The sequence below is a fragment of the Phaenicophaeus curvirostris genome, chromosome 16 (genome assembly GCF_032191515.1).
Source record: "Phaenicophaeus curvirostris isolate KB17595 chromosome 16, BPBGC_Pcur_1.0, whole genome shotgun sequence".
NCBI classification, from domain to species: domain Eukaryota; kingdom Metazoa; phylum Chordata; class Aves; order Cuculiformes; family Cuculidae; genus Phaenicophaeus; species Phaenicophaeus curvirostris.
Genome location: NC_091407.1, coordinates 8,586,987 through 8,608,274, shown reverse-complemented (window position 1 = coordinate 8,608,274; position 21,288 = coordinate 8,586,987). Strand labels below are relative to the sequence as shown.

Here is a 21,288-nt window from a genome sequence, read left to right as displayed (position 1 = left end):
AATCAGAGGCTGGCTTAGGGATCTCACCTGGTGGAGCACTGGAGAATTGTGTCCAGTTCCAGAATCCTCAACATAACGCCATGGAGCTGTTGGAACGGGTCTAGAAGAGGCCATGGAGATGATCCAAGGGCTGGAGCACCTCTGCTCTGAGGACAGGCTGAGAGTTGGGGTTGTTCAGCCTGGAGAAGAGAAGGCTCCAGGGAGACCTTAGAGCAGTTTCCAGTGCTGAAAGGGGCTACAAGAAAGCTGGGGAGGGGCTCTTGATTAGGGAGGGCAGGGATGGGCAAGGGGGAATGGCTTTAAATTGTAAGGGGGAAGATTTAGATGATATCTTAGGAAGAAATTCTTCCTGATGAGAGTGGGGAGGCCCAGGTTGCCCAGAGCAGTGGTGGCTGCCCCATCCCTGGAGGTGTTCAGGGCCAGGTTGGATGGGGCTTGGAGCCCCTGATCCAGTGGGAGGTGTCCCTGCCCATGGCAGGGGGTGGAGCTGGATGGGCTTCGAGGTCCTGTCCAATCCAAACCATTCCATAATTCTATGATCACATCATCCGCAGTCTCACTCATGGTCTAAGCTCAAGGGTCCTCCTGGTTCCAGTTTTCTGATGCCATGCCTGAGTTTTCTGGCTCCTGTGGCAAACTGGGCAGCTTTACTCTCACACATGACACCTCATAAGGGAACAACATTACTCTGCATCAACAAAGAAAACTCCAGCAGTGCAAATGTCCTGTAGGAGCACAATTAATGCAGAAACAACATGCCTGATTCTTCTGCTACTACCCTGAAACTTGTGGAACCCCGATAATCCTGGAGACATACCCGATTTACGCCAGTGTAAGAAAAAGAACCAAATTGAGCTAGTATCAGACAAATGAAAACAAACACTGGATTCAGATCCTTTCTGCAAGGAAGGGGGAGCTGTTTAATTTTTGTTGCTCCTCCCTAGGCTGCTGCTGTGACCTCTGCTACCTCCTAAGTCAGCAACACTACATGTTGCAGATGCGGCACTGCAGCAGCATGATTTAATTTGTGCCTATGAGTCTGGAAGGGCAGCTCATCCCTCCAACAGCTTGCGGCATGGCAGGAGCACTGGAAGCAGGGGAGCTGGTCCTCCCCTCCCAAAAGAGAAGGAGGGAAAGCCTCGCTTCATCTCCTATGGAGAGAAGACGGGAAAAGGATCAACTAGATGAAAATGTCCATTTCCATCAAAAATGTTTAGGAGGCTGGGGATTGTCCAAGCCAAGGGAAAAAAGGAAAGAAAATGTCTATTTATGCAACAACTGTTTTCTGCTAAAAAAAAAAAAAAAATAAAAAAAGAGGAAAATTGCTTTGCTGCCCTCTCTCCTGCACATTCCCGGCTCGCAGGAGGGCAGGGGCTGTGTGGCTCCGATTTGGTGCCTGGCTGGGCAAGGGGATGATGCAGGGCTCATTTGCCAAAGGATAAAAGCTGGAGGTTTCTGCTGCAGGAGGTTTCTGCTGCAGCCCCTCCACCCCATAACGCTGCCGCCTCCCCACACAGCCCCTTGGCTGGACCCCGAGAGCTGTCGTGGGAGCTTTCTTTGTCAACGCTCTGAGTTCGAGGGGGTTTTGGCTACGGAGATTTTATCTTTGCCTTCCGTGAGGCTTGAATTCAGCTTCGCTCTTGGCATTGTCATCCCCGTGCTTTATATACAGCTCCTGCTGAAATCCATCCCGGGAGAGCCCAGATTTCAGCCCACTGCCAAACCTCCGCGGGGAGAGGGTGAGTGACGGGAAAGTACTGGCTACCCCGAGGCTTCGCTGCTCCGGCTCCTTCGTGGAACTGCTGTCCCCATGTGTGATGCCGGGGGCTGAGCTCATCCTAGCACAAACGTCCCCCCCTGAGCTCCCCGGCCGCGAGACTGCACAGAGGATGCTCCGTGCAGGACATGCCAGGAGCTTTCAGGGGCCACGGAAAGGAGTCAGGCTCCTCCAAATCATCAAAAAAATCCATCAAAATCCAAATCAATCAAAATCCAAAGGGATTTGAAGGCCTAAAACTCTCCTCACATCCTAAGAACCCCACACTGTGCCTATAAGATTGTAAGGCAGAAGAGCACTGTGGAAAAAAAAGGAAAGGGGTTTGGTCTCTTCTCCCCAGTAGCCAGTGACAGGACATGGAGAAATGGCTTCAAGATGCACCAGAGGAGATTTAGGTTGGAGGAATTAGGAGGAATTTCCTTACTGAAAGGGTAGTCAGACATTGGCACAGGCTGCCCAGGAAGGTAGTGGAGTCACCAATCCCTAGAGGTGTTTAAGAGACAAGTAGATGCCGTACTTGGGGACGTGGTCTGGTGGTGACTTAGCAGGGGTGGATCATGATTGAACTTGGTGATCCTAAAGGTCTTTTCCAATCAAAACCATTCTGTGATTCTGTGAATGATCCTGCCTTTCCAACAGTGCTAGCTTTATACTTTCCATTTACTATTTACTTAGTTCTGGATTTTACCTTTGTGACACTGAACCTCCATCCCATCTGGCATGGCCACAACCACCCCTTGGCTGTAAGAAACCTTAGCCCCCTCCCCATAGCCTCCTTGCCGTGCTCTCTAACCCAGCGCTACCTGCCAGCTCCGAGGGGCAAGGTGGCTTTTTTTCCTGGCTTTAAGGCTTTCCTCTCGCTTCCCCTCATCAACTCCTTTGCCAAGCAGTGTGATTTTACTGCCTGGCTTAAGGAGCCAAGAAATACGTTTGCTGGTGTAAGCTGCACATTAGACGTCGTGAAAAACATGCAGCTTCAGGGTTTTAGGAGCCAGCGCTGGAGAAGACCAAAACACCCGCAGATCAGCAAGGCCGTGGGTTTGCACCCTCTCCGGTTTCACTCCCGGACACTGGTACTCGGCTCTGTCTGGCCGAGGGGGGCTGAACAAGGGGATGGACGTACGGGTGCACAAAGGTGACCATGGAAGTGTCAGCAGGGAGAAAGGGGAGATGACGCGATGCTCCTGTGGGTGGGGTGGTGGGGAGGGGTCCCCATGCTGTCAATCTGTGGGCAGAGGAAAGGACTTGCCTTCCCTATGCAGCACTTCCATCCTCCCTCCCCCTCAAAACCACAAGCTCCTTAGGGCATGGGTAGGTTCTGAGTTGATGTTTCTAAAGAACCAAGAACAACACAGTCCAGGCCACCACTTGTGGTCTTTAAGATTCTCCAGGACCTCTTTTTCCCCTGTTCAGACACTAACAGCCACATTTTAGACTGGATTTCTCCTGAACATCAGAGTGCATCAGACCTACATGTATGTTTTTGAGGCTCAGGCCCAAACACTAATACAAAATCAGCCAATTGGTATCATCAGACTCCAGATGAAAAACATTCATCACAGTGGTTTGTAAAACACTGACCACTGTGACCACCTGCAGCTGGATTTCCATCTGGTTAAGTGAATATCACAGTCAAGAGACACGCAGTGACAACCCCATCCTTATAAATTAGAGAGGGTGTCCAAAACCCCAACCCCAGCACTGGAATTTTAAACCTAAAACAGGAGATTGAGATGAGATCTTGGGAAGAAATGTTTTGCTCTTGAGGGTGAGGAGGCCCTGGCCCTGGTTGCCCAGAGCAGTGGTGGCTGACCCATCCCTGGAGGTGTTCAGGGCCAGGTTGGATGGGGCTTGGAGCCCCTGATCCTGTGGGAGGTGTCCCTGCCCATGGCAGGGGTTGGAACTGGATGGGCTTTGAGGTCCCTTCCAACCCAAACCATTCCATGACTCTATGAAACCTCTGTCTGAGGAGTGGGGAGTCACTGGCATGGACAACACTCCCTGGCATGCATGAGATGGGCAGCCTGGTGGTTCCCTGTGACACGCCGTGGGGACAGTCCCCTGTCCTGAGCCCGTGGCCAGGGCCATTAGTAGCCACGTTGGTGTCTGGGCAGCTTTTCCACAGCCTGCCTCGGGGAGAAGCAGCCGATGGGGCCTGCCCAGAAAATCCTGGATGCTGTTTTCTTTCCACGCACCTTTGACCCTGACAAACGTGCTCTGGGTGCTGCAATCTGATTGAGAATCTGAGTGCAGATGTCCTGCAAAAAATACACCCACAGCTGTGAATCACAAAGCCCTCCCCGATCTGGTGGTTGGCGACAATGAAGAATGATTTCTCTAATGGGAACTGGCCAGCGTTCAACCCGCTCCTTGATTATCTTGATTATTTTTTTTTTAAGCAAAGACTATTTATATCAAGAGATGTGCACTAAGTACGGCTTTACGATTTATTCAAGATCAAAAAGCAGCCAAAGGGGAAGATTTCTGGAAGCTGAAGCTACAGGGCTCGTATCAGAGCAGACAGACCCCAAACCAAGATCACAGCAATATCCAAAAGCACCAAAGCTGTGGGGCAACACAGCTCCCTGTGCTCACCACTTTGGGTCTTGCAAGGACATGGGTGAGTGGGCGAGCATGGGAAGGGGATGGTACAGAGATGCGCCTATGCAGCACGTGTTTCAGTTGTCATCACCCTGATCGCCCACATGGTAGGTGGCCCAGGGTTGTCCAGCCCACTGGGACAGGCACGCTCTACCTACAGCATGACCAGCACAATCCCATGGGAATCTGGTGTGGGACAGATCATAGAATCAGGGAATGATTTGGGTTGGAAGGGACCTCCAAGCCCATCCAGTTCCAACCCCCTGCCATGGACAGGAACACCTCCCACTGGTTGCTCAAAGCCCCATCCAACCTGGCCTTGAACACCTCCAGGGATGGGGCAGCCACAACTTTTCTAGGCAACCCAGGCCAGGGTCTCCCCACCCTTATTTCAAAGAATTTCTTCCTAGTTTTTCCTCCTTGTATGGGAGGTGCTCCAGCCCTTGGACCACCTTCATAGCCCTCCTCTGGACTCACTGCAACAGTTCCATGTCCTTCTTATGTTGAGGTTTCCAGATCTGGACACAGGACTCCAGGTGGGATCTCATGAGCATGGAGTAGACGGGAAGAATGACCTCCTTCGCCCTGCTGATCACGCTTCTTTTGAAGCAGCTCAGGATATGGTTGGCTTTCTGGGTCATGAGTGCACGTTGCCAGCTCATGTTGAGCTTCTCATCCAGCCTCCTGAAGTGCTCTCTGTTCAGCTGAGCCATCGGGCTCCCAAGCTCCTCCTCTCTGACATTTCCAAACTTACTAAGCCTTTTTCCTTACAAACATGAACGAGGCAAGACAAGTAAGTTCACACTTGGAAAAAAAAAAAAATAAAAAGACTTTTCCTTACAGCCCAACTCTTTTTGGGTCCTGACAAAGCAATATTCTCCAGGCCAGTTGGAATCTGGAAAAATACACTTACTCAACCTAGCCACCATGACTCCAATAACAATTATAAAATGTCCAATAAAACTTGCATGTAATGTCAATTCAAATCTTGAAAAGCAGAATTAAGTGGTGTATCAACATTAAACTTTATTGCTTCCTTTGCAGAGCAGAAGTATTGTCAATAAAAGTCATTCTGAATGAAGAAAAGGGCAGTAAATATTAAATAAACAGGTTTTTGTTGAAGTGCTATAAATGCACCAGAGCTGCATTTTACACTGGGACCCTTTTTTCCTTTGCAGACTCCCCTCATGATAGAAATAATCAGTAATTGCAAACTATCAATAAAGCACCAATTAAAGGGTGGTTAGATGCATGCATTTACAATATGTCATTATGAGTCTTTATTGTATGTACTTGGCTTTTGCAGATCCCCCTGGCTCTGTCTGAAGTCTCCCAGCACACAACGACCCGAGCTGCTCATTAGGGCCCTCGGAGGAGTCAGGAAGGTGCTGGAGGGCAGTGCCAGCCAGAAAGCATCTCCCGTTGCCCCACTGCCTACCTAGGAGCACGGCAAGGATGAAGAAGTCCAGAGCCGAGAAAGGGATGAGAGAGGAGCATTGGGTTAAGTCATGGAAGTTCCTTCTGGCAGAGATGTGAAGAAAAAGCATCATCCCCTTGGTCCAGTATCACAAAATCAGGGAATGGTTTGGGTTGGAAGGGACCTCAAAGCCCATCCAGTTCCACCCCCTGCTGGACACCTCCCACTGGATCCAGTTGCTCCAAGCCCCATCCAGCCTGGCCTTGAACACCTCTAGGGATGGGGCAGCCACCACTGCTCTGGGCAACCTGGGCCAGGGCCTCCCCACCCTCTCAGCAAAACATTTCTTCTTAAAATCTCACCTCAATTTTCCCTCTTTCTGTTCCTTGAATTATCCTGGGGCAGAGATGACAGAAATCAGATGTGGTCTCAGAAAGCCTATCTGCAGGAGCTTCTGTCCTCTGTCTTTTGCACAGATTTATTTACTATCATGTACAAAAAAAATTTAAATCAACTGGAACGTGAATGCCACTGATTTTTGAAGAAATTCTATTTGCCATGAACCCAGGCTCAATAAACCTGGTGTCTGTAAAAACCAGTTCTAATATTTTTAGAGATCAAAACCAGCCCTTAAATGTTAAATATAAAAAGAATCCCTTCAAAAGATGGAAGATGTCTATAAAAAGTCACTTCTGGAGAAATAGCAAGCATTCAGCTCAGCGTTCCACAGTGGGGGGACCAGACCCTTTGCCTCAGTCCTGAGCTGACGTTTCTCTGCTATCCTTACGAATGGAAACCATCCCAGTGCCAAGGGAACCAAACCTCCAGCAACACACTGAGAGCCTCGGCAGTGCAAACCACCCGAAAGCCAACAGTTAAGGGCTGTGAATCATCTTGATTCACTTCAGCCTGAACTCCTGACCTGTCAACTGAGTCAGTTCCTCTGGACATTGCTTCTGCTCTGAGAAGACGGCCTCCAGAGCAACACGTTGCTGCCACAACGGCAGCGTTCCTGCTCTGGGCATGCATGCCCACCTCCACCTCAAGTTCTAGAGCTGGTGTTACGAATGTGCGCCTGCATCTCCGCCATCCAGGTCCCATCCCACCCCATTGACACCAGACACAGGCAGCAGGAGAGGTTTTGCACCCTTTGAACCCCTCCGCTCCATCCTGGGTGAAGACACAACCTTTGGGAAGCAAACCCGGGAGCATCTCACCTGGAAGAGGATCTGCAAAAGGCCGTGTGCGATGCACATCCGCCGTCCGAGGAAGAGAAAGAACGGCACCACCAGCTCGATGAAGTGATTGACCAGGGTCTCAAACTGATGAAACCACCACGGTGTGCGATGCATGAAGTAGGCGATGGGGTTGGGCACTGGCTGTGTCTAAAAGATGGAAGTAAAAAAGAATCAATGTCACTCCAAGGCTCATCATCAGGAGGAGCTACAGGGCTTTTGCCCTTTTCCCTTATTTCTCTCCCCAGGTTTACTCACAGAAGAACCATCTTTCACCTTTTGCACTCATTTCTTCTTAGAAAAAAATACTTTGTTCCATTTTTTTTTCATGCAAACCCACGGAATTTTCAAACCAATACTTTTAGAAGAGTTCTAATTTTCTCTTTTTTTTTCATCATAACCAAAATCCACTTATCTTAAATTAAAACAAAGATAACTTAATACTGAAATGTTACAAATAGAGGATGTAAAACCACCCTGCACGAGTGCTGAAGATCATCAGGGCAACTAAGCAAATACAGAAACGGAGAAAAAGCTTTGCTCAGGGTCACACAGAGGGTCAAACAGAGCCAAGAATGGAAACCAGATTTCAAAACCTAGAAGATATTCTTTCAAAATGTTTAAATTTGAAATACATGCAGTGGGAGAGTTGCTTTCCAAAACTGTAACTTGTGAGAGGAAAGTGTAATTCCTCTAAACATGCCAGATTGGTTTAAGGTATTTACATACTGGCCTTGTGACAATATTATTCTTCTATCAGCCTGAAACTTTTGGACACTGGGAGATCTTCCACACGATACAAAGGAGCTGCAAATTTTACAGAAAAAACAAACCCAAATCCTGATTTGTTAATAACCGCCACCCTTAGAAATGCTGCAATTTTAGCAAAAAGAAAGACAAAAGCCTATCTGACGAGCTCAGATTTGCTAGTATTGTCTTAAAACTACGACAAAAAAGAGAGAGTGAGGTTGAAGATGCAAATTTTAATTGAAGGAGACACGACACATCTTTAAATTATTTGTAGTTAAATCAAAAATACAAACAAACCAGGGAAAATCCTGTTCTTTGCATGGCAGCCGAGCGCGCTTCCACTGCCAAATCCCACAACTATTGTAATTCCTTATTAGCAAAGCTGGGATTAATAAAGCTGTTGCTTTATATGGGTTTGAGGCGGCTGTAACCCCTTAGGACAGGAGACCGCATCCTTCCTTCCTCGGACACCGGTGCCGGATGGAGCGGTGTCGGGGTCAGGGAGCTCTGCCAAGTCCACTCCAGCAAGGGGCAACGAGGTCAGAGCTCCCCGCTCCCGGGCAGCAGCAGCAGCCCCGGGTGCCACCAAGGGTCCTTCCCCTCTGCACGGGACCTGTTTTGAGTTAACCTGCTTGTTGGGCTGCTCTTGAGCATTCCCAGAACATCAGAGAGGTGTTTTTTTACCTTGATCCCAAACTGCTGAGAAGCTTTTATCCTTCCAAAAGGGCTGGTTGCTTTATCATAGAATCACTTAGTTGGAAAAGACTTTTGAGATCATCAGGTCCAGCTATACCTGTCCACTACTAGAGCTCCTCTGCCTGTCTTTTAAATCCCTTCAGGGATGGGGACTCCACCACCTCCCTGGGCAGCCTCTGCCAGTGCCTGAGAGCCCTTTTGGTGAAGAAAAGCCTCTTGGCTTCTATTTTTTTTTTTTTGAGTGCATCAACTAAACCCAGCCTAGATGAGGTATCGGCCCTACCAGTTGTTACAGTGGTGAAGCCCTGGTGGAGGCTGCCCAGGGCTGTGGTGGAGTCTCCATCCCTGGAGGAGTTCAAAAACCATGTACACATGGCACTTCAGGACACGGTTTAGTTGGGCTGACGGTTGGACTGGATGATCTTGGAGGCCTTTCCAACCTTAACAATCCTGTGATACTTTGATTTGGCCCAAAATGAGCTGGTTTCCAGCATGTTCCCACCTGATTCCAACACACCAGAGCTGCAGAAGGGTGGCACTCATGCTCACCCCCTCTTGTGCCACAGCCACTGCGTTTCCCCACTGGCAGCGTGCCGTGAAGGCACCTTGGACCCATTCACTTCGATGTGGGCAACAATTACAGCCGGTGACCACAGCAAACAGGCAGTATTACACACCTAATTTGGGCTGGCACTCAAGATATCGCCCCTTCCACCTGCTGTGCTTAAGAGTAGACAGATAAAATTCATGTCTCTGCTCCCACTGCAACGGGACAAGAAGCAGAAGAAAGTTCTTATTTGGGCTCACATAGCAGCCGCGTATGGGCCTGTGTGGGAACAGCCCAGGCTGGTTTCTCTCTTGCAGACTTGCTTTTGAGCAGCAACTTCAACTTTATGCTGAAGTCAAAATGGGGAAAACGGAGAAGTGGAGCACAGAAATCAGGACTGGGCTAATAATTCACTCCCAGGTGCTATAGCATCACCATCCTTCTTCACCTTATCAGCGTCGACGCTGTTGGACAGGCAAGATAACTCAAATGACAAGGAAGACAAAGTCTAAATCAGCAGCAGACATGCCACAAATAACACGCAGGTTTGTCAGCATTTGCTCTGATCGAAGGAAAGAAACTCTTTTCATAAGAGCTGTGCTGGCGATGGAGTCCCTGAGGACACCAGCCATAAGGGACCCTTCCCTTCCTCCCCACCGCGACAGCCACTTCTGCCGTGTGCAAATCTCAAGGACGTAAACGAAAACACAGTGATGGAGAAGGGATTCGCCTGCATCAGAAACGCGTTTAAGGGCTGCTGGAGGAGGAGAGCTCTGTGTGTGTGTGTGTTCCTCCCAATGCCTTCCAGATGTCGTGAGCAGGGGTGCAGCGCAGCGCAGGATTCCCAGGGAGAAAGCCGTGTTTGCTTGGGAAGAGGCAAGAGCAAAGAGCCAGAGCAACGTGTGAATCACTGGGGCACTGAACACAGGCACTTGGGATGCTGGGAAGCTTTCGGGTTCCTTTTTCCATCCGAGTCGATTGCTGCCCATGGGTAGGTCCCCATCCGGTGGGTCCTGCTGTGCAGTATCCACCTGGGGCTGGGGAAGAGCACCTAGGGGACATCGTTGGGTTAGAGAGGATGCTTGCCCAACACAGGCGTGCCCAGTGCTTCCCAGTGTCATCCCTACAGAAACATTGCAGTGGTGTCGCGGGCAGCGGTGTCAGAGCCCAAGAGGAGGGAAAAGAATTCAAGGGTCACTTCATCCAGCTTGTTTTGCTGGGGATTTTAAGCTTCATGCTTTGCTTCGTGACTGCTTCGCAAGGAGAAGTATCCAAGGAAGCAGCCAGGAGTTCCTCACCAGCGAGAACTGTGAACTCCTGGCACTCACAGACACAGAAAAATGCATCTCCAAGTCAGATGCAACTAAACAAACAAGCCCGAGGCAGGCGTACAGCGCAAGGAACAGAGCGGAGCCCTTGTTTCCAACAACCCCCCTTCCTGGATACCTCTGTGAAGCATAAAATGTTTTTAAATAAAGAAATGATTAGCAAAGCCCAGCTTTATGTGTCAGCACAAGGTGCAACATCATAAACCTTCTGCCTCCCTCACACCTCCAGCAGCCGGAGGAAAAAAAAAAACTGCGCTGCAAACGTGTTTTGAAATCAGATTGGGGAAAATTAATTCCATAATTCACGGGGCAGATTTGTAACGTGTGAGTGCGGGGCGACGCGCGGCGGGGGCTGCTACATGAATTCTGGGTCGCCAGCTAAGGGCTGGTCTCTGGCTTGTATCTACCTGGTTTTATGAGGGCTGGTAACAGAGTCTAAAAATATGCACAATAAACTGTTTTTTCTCCCTAAGGGGTCTATGGTTTAATTATGTTCTTAGTGAGAACCATTAAAGTGCTAAGTACCTGAAGACTCCTAATTTACTAAACTATACGCTACTAAAACCCAACAGAAGGCTATTATACACCAGAGTAAACGCTCTTCTCTGGGACTGTAAATGCACACGGGCTCTCCTCCCAGCCTCCTTACTGGTATGGCATTACATAAACTCCGACCGAGTATTTAATCCCAGCGTTAGATACCCCAGCTCAGCCTAGGAACTCTCCAGGCTCTGCTCCACGTGCGCATGAAAACAAGTCCCACATTGTCCTCGAAAAACCTATGGCTCAGACAGGACTGGGCTGGGATGCAGCTTTCCAGGACTAAAAGGGGCTCTAGGAAAGCTGGGGAGGGGCTTTTGATCAGGGAGGGCAGGGATAGGATGAGAGGAACGGTTTTAAGCTGAAAGAGGGGAGAGTTAGGTGAGCTTTTAGGCAGCAATTGTTTCCTGTGAGGGTGGGGAGGCCCTGGCCCAGGTTGCCCAGAGCAGTGGTGGCTGCCCCATCCCTGGAGGTATCTAAGGCCAGGGTGGATGGGGCTTGGAGCTCCTGATTCCAGTGGGGGGTGTCCCTGCCCAAGGCAGCAGTGGAACTGGATGGGTTTTAAGGTACCTCCCAAAACAAACCATTCCATGATTCTATGATTCTCTGTTATTCCTACAACTCCTGTGCAAGTAACTGTGCGGCACAGGAGTGCGAAGCTGGAGGGTAGGGAAGACCCTGTCCTCACACGACCACAAATGAGGAGGAGCCCATAGATACAGCAAGACGCACCCTTTGCAGTGATGGGTTTTTACGACAGACTGCAGCACTGAGACTTCAAGAGCTTCTGTTGTACCTGTGAAGCACTTAAAGAGCTCAAACTCATTAAACCAGTAGCAAGTTATGAATGTATCCATTTCAAAAAGGTGAACAAACCATCCATTGTTCTGCCTGTTTGTATAAGGTAAACTCAGATTATCTATGGAGTCTGATAACCATATATATCTGGCATTAACACTAAAACAACACTAAGGGCGGCTATTCACAACGTCGCCTTGGGTGCCTATCACAGAAATCTCACTTGGTGAGAAACAAAGCAAACCTAAATCACAGAATCGTGGAATGGTTTGGGTTGGAAGGGACCTCAAAGCCCACTCAGTTCCAACCCCTGCCATGGGCAGGGACACCTCCCACTGGATCAGGGGCTCCAAGCCCCATCCAACCTGGCCTTGAACCCCTCCAGGGATGGGGCAGTCATCACTGCTCTGGGCAACCTGGGCCAGGGCCTCCCCACCCTCACAGCAAAACATTTCTTCCTAACATCTCATCTCAATTCCTGTTCACTCTAAATACTATCATTTCTTTTCCCGTTGAAAGGCACTTACCCAAAATACTCAAAATCTGACTGCACTTAATGGCACAAAAATCTTGAAAACCAGAAGGAAACAGAACAACAGCAAATAGAAATAAAGAATGAGAAGAAGCACCTACTCACTCAAAAGAAATAGGATTAACAGCACAATGGACGCTTCAGTAACTACTTGTGGGCACTGAAGGCCTCAGCACTGAAAGAGAGGGAAGCCTTTGGCACAAACAGAAAGACATGGAGAGGTGCCCTGGAAAACCAGGCTGAGAGGTACCATAAAATGCTTTCCTGAGTGCTTGTGGATGGTACTGATAAACTGTAAAGCACAGTTCTCCAGCTTCTCAAGGCACTGAGACATGAACTCACCTCCTCAGCTTCAAAGAAAAGCTCTCAGTTCTCTTGTACTTTGGGCCAACAAATAAAACGGATTCTCCATTGCAGAGCATAATTTGATCAGTGCGATCCAACAGGCTGTTTCTCTGCTGGTCTGTTCTGCTTCGGCTCTTGACCCTTCCTCCTTATGCATCTGCAGATCAAAGCTCCATGTTCCCAAGCAAGAGCAGAAATGCCTTCCCAGCCCAGTACAGAGAAGCAAGAAGCAGCAAGCAGAAGGGAGATAAACTGGGTCAATCACATCTGCTGGGAAGTGTGGCAAGATGCGTGTCCTGACTGAAATCGGCCTGTCTTGTGCTGAACAGTAACCAACAACTCCTGCAGAACACCTTTCTTCATAACACAGGGAGATGAAGAGAGTGGGCGTTGTTCAGTTTGGACAAGACAAGACTCCAAGGAGACCTTATTCGGGCCTTTCAATACTTAAAGGGGGCTGATAAGAAAGATGGGGAAAAACTTTTTAGCAGGGCCTGTAGCAAAAGGACAAGGGGTGATGGCTTTAAACTAAAAGAGGAGAGGGTTAGACCAGAGATGAGGTATTTTTTACACTGAGGGTGGTGAAACACTGGCCCAGGTTGCCCAGAGAGGTGGTGGATGCCCCATCCCTGGAAACATTCAAGGTCGGGTTTGATGGGGCTCTGAGCAACCTGATCGAATTGAAGATGTCCCTGCTCACTTTAGGAGGGGTTGGACTGGATGTCCTTCGTGGACCCTTCCAACCCAAACCATTTAATGATTCTTTGATAGAGACCTGCTGCTTCCTTGCCCGTCACGCTTCGTGGCAGGCGTTCTACATATGCAGCAACCTTGACTGATGAACAATATAGCAATTTTGCTCCAAGATAGATATTTATGCCATGGTTTTGAAAGGAAATTGAGCAGCAAACTGCTCAGCCTCCTGTGTAAATCCCAGCAGCGCCTCGTGCCATGCACATTTTATGCAAACATTCATGCACAAGTCTCCGCGTGCATGCTCCCAACACACTTGCATACCCAACAGCTAACCAGCTAAAAATAGGCCATTTGAAACTTTCCAAATATTAATATGATTCCAATAACAATAAAATAATGAGAAAAAATTAAGAAGCTGTGTCTGCCTCAAAATGCGGAGAGATCAAATGGCCAGGTGGGTCACAAGGGGTTGGCTCTTCAGTAATGCAACATCAAAATAATTAAGTCTCAATAGATCTATTAAAAAGAAAAGTTGCCTCCGTGTTCTTGCTGGGCAGAGCTTCTCTTGTACAGTCAATGCTAATATTGAGTTCATAGAAAAACATACTGGAATCTGCCTGCTTTAAGACAGCAACCCAAGCCAAGGAGATGTGTGTTTGACTCAGTGCCAGCACGACCATAAAATGTTGGCAATTTAGTAGAGACGTAGTGCCGCGCCACTCTCCCAAAGGACCTAAATAAACTTCAGATGTAGAACATATATTTTTACTTTTTATATATATAAATCTGCTGTTTCATTTTTAACTCCTTTCCCCGGCTGTCCCTCCGTCTAAAGTTTTTCAAAGCTGAAACAGGTCCCTCCTTCTCCCGGCTGAGTGAAGCCTCAGCAATGAAAAGTTAAAAGCATGAAAAATCAGAGAAATGATTCACGTCTGGGTGTTGGGTTTCTTGGGGAATGATGGCTGCACATGTGGCTACGAACGCCGGAGGGGAAAGGGTCTTGGGAGAAAATTCTGCCATGCAATTTCATGCCTCAGCCTTATAAAATATAGAATTATAGAATCATGGAATGGTTTGAGTCGGAAGGGACCTCAAAGCCCATTCAGTTCCACCCCCTGCCATGGGCAGGGACACCTCCCACTGGATGCGGTTGCTCAGAGACCCATCCAACCTGGCCTTGAACACCTCCAGGGATGGAGCAACCACAGCTTCTCCGGGCAACTTGGCCCAGGGCCTCCCCACCCTAACAGTGAAACTTTTCCTCCTAATATAAATCTTCTCCCTTTCAATTTAAAGCCATCACCCCCCATCCTATCATTCCAGGCCCTTGTAAAAAGTCCCTCCCCAGCTTTCCTGCAGCCCCTTTCAGTACTGGAAGCTGCTCTAAGGTCTCCCAGAGCTTTCACTTCTCCAGGCTGAACAACCCCAACTCAGCCTGCCCTCACAGCAGAGGTGCCCCAGCCTTCGCATTACCTTTGTAGCCTCCTCTGGACCTGCTGCAACAGTTTTACACCCTTCTTATATTAGGGATTCCAGAACTGGACACAGGACTCCAGATGAGGAGTCACAAGAGGGGAGCAGAGGGCGTGAATCACCTCCCTCAACCTGCTGGCCATGCTTATCCCTAGGAATTCTTTTTCCCTTGCTGACAAAGTTGCCTTTGCAAAGTCACCAGCATAGGTGAGACCTCCCTGCCACATCCATGACATTCAGCTTTGCTCATGATGAATCAACCTTGATTTACACCAGTGAGGATGCCCTTTACCAGGGCTACACCGAGATGATGGGATTTCTGAATTCCAAGACGCTGGGTGGGGGCAGAAGGATCTACAGCAGCACTGTTTGCTTTTCCAGACTGCACCCTACCTCCTGGTCAGAGCTATCCTCCTCCAATAATAAAGACTACATTTCCACAACCCACAGTGTACCTGTTTATTGACACTGTTCCTCCATAGCATCCCTCAGAGCCGCTTGCTGTATACAGAGTTAATTGCGGAGGTATTACAGATTCACCTATTTATTCTGTACATACTTGGAGGGCTCCACAGCTAAAATTACACAAGGAACTGCTGAACTCTTCAGGCTATTTATTTGTTCAAAATCCCTTTAAAATAACTAGCAGACTGTGGAACAGACATTTTGGCTCTGGTGGGGCCAGAAGAAGCTGGTGCAACCAACTGTGGGACATTATTGCCTTTGGGGAGGTTTGTTTATTAAGAGCACCAGAGATGGGTCATTTTTTGTTTAGGGAGTGGACCCGTCTGGAAGGTACATCTGCAAGAAACCAAGAGCAATGCAGTTTAGGGTCCCTCACAACAAGAAGGTCATTTAGATGCTGGAGCGCTTCCACAGAAGTTGGTGAAGGGTTTAGAGAAGAAGCCTTATGAGAAGCAGCTGAAGAAGCTGGAGTGGCTTAGTCTGGAGAAAAGGAGACTGAGGGGAGACCTCATCACTCTCTTCAGCTACCTAAAAGGAGGTTTGTAGTGAGGTGTGGGTGGGTCTCTTCTCCCTGCTAGCCAGTGACAGGACAAGAGGAAATGGCCTCAAGATGCACTAGGGGAGATTTAGGTTGGCCATTAGGAGGAATTTTCTTACTGAAAAGGTTGTCGAGCATTGGAAAAGGCTGCCCAGAAAGGTGGTTGAGTCAACATCCCTGGAAGGGTTTAGAAGATGAGATGTCGTACTTGGAGACACGGTGTAGTGGTGGTGTAGTGGGACACGGTGACTTAGAAGGGCTGGATCATGGTTGGACTCAATGATCCTAAAGGTCTTTTCCAACCGAAATCATTCTGTGATTCTGTATGATCCTTACCTGGAAGGTCCCACCCCAAAAGCAACCGGGCTGGGACTGGGGAGCTGCAGCAATCCTTCTTCAGCGATCTCCACAGTTTGATATCGAGTTGCCATCAGGTGGTGCTTTCCTGGTGCGTCTTGCACTCTGGCTGAGCTCACCTTCCCCAGCGGGCCGCGAGGCAGGTCACCAATATTTTAAATTGCCATTTAAGAGCATATTGCAAATGTGATCCTTTAATTGGTCACTGTTATGGCTCTCTATTAGAGAAGACAAGTTTTTCCACACAAGGTAAGCCCTTGCGAAAGCACTGAAAATGTTTAAAAACAAGCCAGTCCTGATATATTTATTATATATTTCTCTCTATATAAATAATTTCATGAAAAGGAATGTACTGAGTGGAAACTCCATTTAAAATGTGATCCCAGATGGTGGCAAAGCTCTAAAATTGCAAGGCAACATGTAAAGAAAGATTAACGACCTCAAACAGGCACAAATTTATGAGGTGAAAGCCCCTGTAATCCTAGAGAAAAATGATACCAAACTTTAGACTAGACAGCTAGAAAATACCTCTGCTTAGTTCATGCGGCCTCTGCCATTTTACATTTTCTTTTAATACACGTTATTTTGGGGTTCATTTGGTCTTTTCTCCTGCAGGCCAGAGGTATCGCTTTGGTACATGAACAAGCTGATGGATTTGCCAGCTCCCACCAGGCATCCCCTTATGAGCAGCTGGTAAATCAGATAAGAGGCAACAGCTCTGCTGCCCCAGCCTGGGAACAAGCCACCAAAAGGAGAGAACGCGGAGCCAGAATACCACATCAAGCATTTACCATCACTGCAATACCCAAAGCTCCACCATAAGTGGACTGAGATGATAATGCTTAACATTTCCAACACTAAAGACTCATAGAATCGTTAAGGTTGGAAAAGATCACTAAGATCATCCGGTGCAACCATCAACATAACCCCACCATGCCTACTAAATGATGTCCCAAAGATCCATACCTATGTGTTTTCTGAACACTTCCAGAGATGGAGAACTCCCCTACTGCCCTGGGCAGCCTCTGCCAGGGCTTCACCACTCTCTCAGTAAAAAAATTTTTCCTAATAAAGCTCATACATTTCCTAACTCTGTCCAAATATCAAGTGTTTTGAAGGGAAGGATGTCAACATTTCATCCCAAAGACCTTCGTAATGCAGAGTGGACCCTTCTCTTTCTTGGGGATTAAGGACAAATCCACTGCTGTAGAGAGAGAAGATCGTCTTTCCAAACACCTTTCCAAATGCTATGCCTTCTCAGGGGGACTCAGGCTTTACCCTACCATTCACAGCTCCAAATGTACCACGGCTGCTCTCCAAAAGGCCCTCATTACTTCACTTTTTTTCCTTTCTAAAACTCTGGTGCTAAACCCTGGGTCGTATCTCCTTCAGAAGGCTTTTTTTTTTCTTTGGTGTGCGCTCATAAATACGACATTGAGCACCAGGCCAAGGAACACATGGGCAAAACCCACGGGTGGAGAACGCCAGCAAAGCCCCCGGCTCGTGCCTGTGTTTACTTTAGGCAGTTTCATGGCCTGGACGTTTACAGTTGGGTTAGTTTGTGTTTTTTTTTTCACAACCTGAGACAAACAGTGAGATCTTTCATAAAACGTGTTCACAAAGGGTAAATTGTGTCACTAGGAACCGACTACCTGGATGGTCATTTGAATTCTCCCAACTGGAACGTCACAGAGTTCCATGCCAGACTCAGCACTGTGGGCAGGAGGGGGAACTTGGCATCATGGGCAGCCTCATTTAACTCTCCAACTGCCCAAGAGACAGAGTCTACTCAACAGAATCTGCCTCAAAGCTGGGCATTTCAACCAGCTACCTGGTTTGAGCGGTCATTGTTGGAAATGAAGCACCCAAGGGGTGGAAGGGGCTGTAGGTACCTTGTGAAAGGCAGCCTGGTGCTGGTTAGCTCTGTGAGTCACTTCAGCTCTGCTGAGAAGACTTTGAGCCAAGGTTGAAAAAGAAAGAGAATCATGTTAATTGTAGCTTTCGTAGTAAAATGAAACTACAAAACCTCACTCCTGAGATATTTCAGATAGAAAGCACCCTGGGTATCACTGGAGGGACCTGAGGTGAATATCCAGCCTCAGTGTACAGCAGAGAAATCAAACTGATTAGGTGCTTCAGCAAGGCTGGAAAGGGAGAAACAAGCTGGAGACAGGCAGCTCCCATCCTTCCTGCTGGATGTTGGTACAAAGAGTCACCACATGTTCCCCTAACACCATTAACTGTAACTTAAAACATCCTTCCAGAACAACAAAAACCCTGAACTGACTCCTCAGTCCACTGGAGGGGTGCAAAAAAGGATAGCCCTAACAGTCCGAGTGCGCAGCCTTTGAGAAGCCCTCAGCAAGGCTTCTGGGGTGGGTAACATCAACCAAACCTGCTCCTTCATCTCTACTTATTGTGGCAAGCAAGAAACTGGATTAATAAATTCTTATTTCTTTATTATCTGGTCATTAAGGGCAAGACAGAAATTAAGGTCTTTGGGATCTGAGAAAGCTGAAAACTTAAAACCGGTCTCTCTCATCCTATCCCTGATCTAGAGTCCCTCCCCAGATTTCCTGGAGCCCCTTTCAGTACTGGGAGGCTGCTCTAAGGTCCCTCTATTTTGAAAGACAACTTAGGAATGGGAAGTTCTACAGTATATTATTAATAACTCCAGAGGTTTATCTTCCAGAACAAAAATGTGTCCGATGTTAAGCAGCCTGGGCTGGAGCAGCTTGTTAACGGAGAGGGGCTCTGGGTCACCCACAGGGCTGGGCAAAGTCTCTCCTACCAGCACCAACCAACACATATCTTGATGTTCAAACCCAACATACATCTAGCTATTCATATCCAATGTGCGTCTGGATGTTTAAACCAAACCAACATGCATCTGGATGTTCAATCCCAACATACATCTGGATGTTCCAATCCAACCAATGTACCACTGGATGTTCAAATCAAACATATGTCTGGATGTCCAAACCCAACGTGCGTCTGGATGTTCAAATCCTTTTGCCTTGAGGTCCACAAAGCACTGCACTTGTGTAATTCGCTGTGCTTGTTTTGTAAGTGTTGCCTACATCTATGCTTTTCTAAGAAAAACAAATAAATTCTGCAGACAAATCAATTCCATCCAATAAATGTGTCACTCCGCTATCCCCACGGACGTAATAATGTCCTCACACTTGTCCCCAGTTGGAGACTGTGCTCATCGTTATAAATAAGACTGCCGACCTATGCCAAACTTCTCATCTTCAATGCCTTTCACCTCCTTTCCTAACGCCAAACACCATTCCGGAGCAGGAGCACAGAGCCCGAGCAACAAGGGATGGCAGCCCTTTCCTCCAACTCTGCCTCCAGCTCAGTGCCGCGGTGCTCATGTCGGCCGGTCCTGGTGCAGCCGCGTGGCTCATGTCGCCGTGTTTACCCGGGACGGCTTTCGGGGCTGGATTTCTCACATATTCCCCTACCGCTGGCACCAGCCCGTCACCCCCGGGAGAGGCATGCGCCTGCCCCAAACACTGCGCCCATTGACGCCGCGGGGCTCGGGCGATGCCGGGGCGGTGGGAGGGGGTTGTGTGTGTGCGTTTGTCTGATGAAGTTAGGTTCTTGCTGGGTATTTAATATTCCCCGTCATGCAAGCCTGTTTCTCCTTGAGCCTGCCTGTCAGTTAAGCCCGGGGATGTTTATTTTAACGGCCACTTGTGGTCAACGCTGGTGCCAGTTGTACGGCATCGGTTACGCAGATTTAACACTGGGGACTCGGCCCCCGGCTCCCAGAGCACGGAAGGCAGCCAGGGCCGCCCTGGCCTAATGTGAAACAACTGAACTCTTCCAGCAGGCCCCGCTCCAGCTTTAACCCTTGCCGGGAAGGAGGCAAACTGCCTCTGCAGCGCTCTCATCCACAGCTCAGCCAACCCAGCAGCCAACACAGTTGTCCCCGTGTCTGTCCTCCCAGGCTTTATCCTCCCTCTTGCTCCCCAAGTCCCACCAAGCAGCGAAGCCTTATTGGGGTGATGATCTAAAAGCTGCAGGAAGAAATAGAAAATGTACTCTGTTCCTTAAAGAAGCAGCTCTTTGTCAGAAGGACAGGATTTTTATGGCTCTTATGGATTTATCATACCCCAAAGGCACAGCAAGCTTCTGCTGGTAGGGATGGCCCAAGGCGAGCACGGGATGCTCTGCATCTCTGTCCAGTGGAGCCCCAGCCACGTCCCCTCCAGCTATGACCCAGTGACACAAAGCCAAGCCATTCCAGCTCCTGCTCTCTTCCCTGTGACAGGAGCCTGGCTCCAGCACATCCGTCATTCCCAAACCTTGTGAGGAGCAAACATGCATCCAACGCTGGCCCCTGCCGCCACGCAAGAGCCAGGAGGATGCTAAAATGTTAAATAAACTGCAGCCTGCAGCAAAATTATGCATCATTTTTGATCATCTGGACAGTCTCCAAGATGCTAATCAGCCCCAGATTAACTCATCAACCAAACTGATGAGCAATCACATTTTGTCAGTACAGCTGGACATCATTACTGGGGAGCCAATCTTTCACTGGAGAGGGAAAGCAGCTTTTTGCTATTGATCAAACTGGAAGAGAGCAGAGCAGGAGGACTACAGGGGACCTGCACCAAGTTGCCATGGTCTCTACACACCAGCAGCTCCAGCTCTCTGCCCTACACATGCTCACCAAAATTGCCTCTTACGACCCCAACAAAATGACTGTCGCCCTTTGCCAGGGCCCCATCCATCGGCAAATGACGGCTCCTGGTCTCCCAAGCAAGCACGTGTTGAAGTGTTTCGTCGAACTACTACACATGTCAAGAGGCAGATAGGTTTTCCATGGAGAAACATCCCGTGGAAGTACCTTAACTTGACGATGAGAGATACCGTTAATAACCATGTGGGATAGTAATTAAAGGAAAGCCGCAAATGGTGAAGTACAGAGAAAATTTACACACTGCAACACTCAAATCCCAAGTTCATTTGTCGAGAATTTGCTAATGGGAACAGATTCAAGGCTCGTTCACAGTGTAACCCCACCGGGCTTGCGGAGTTATAACTGAGATCAGAGCTTTTCTCTGAGAGTTAAAACCTGTCCAGTAAATACTTTAAAACCAGAGGAGAAGCAGTCTAGGTGTCTAATAAGGAGACCTAAAATATGTCTGGAAGGTACAAAATATGTCTGCTCTTGATGAG

General features: G+C 48.4%; 1 protein-coding gene across 2 annotated transcripts in view; it reads right to left on the bottom strand.

Moving 5' to 3' along the window:
- LMF1 (lipase maturation factor 1) overlaps positions 1 to 21,288 on the bottom strand; it is a 191,911-nt gene that overhangs the window by 58,816 nt on the left and 111,807 nt on the right. For both annotated transcript variants that reach the window (XM_069869999.1, XM_069870000.1), the window contains one exon: positions 7,013 to 7,180. In XM_069869999.1, coding sequence (XP_069726100.1) covers positions 7,013 to 7,180 — 168 coding nt within the window. The remainder of the gene's footprint in view (positions 1 to 7,012; positions 7,181 to 21,288) is intronic.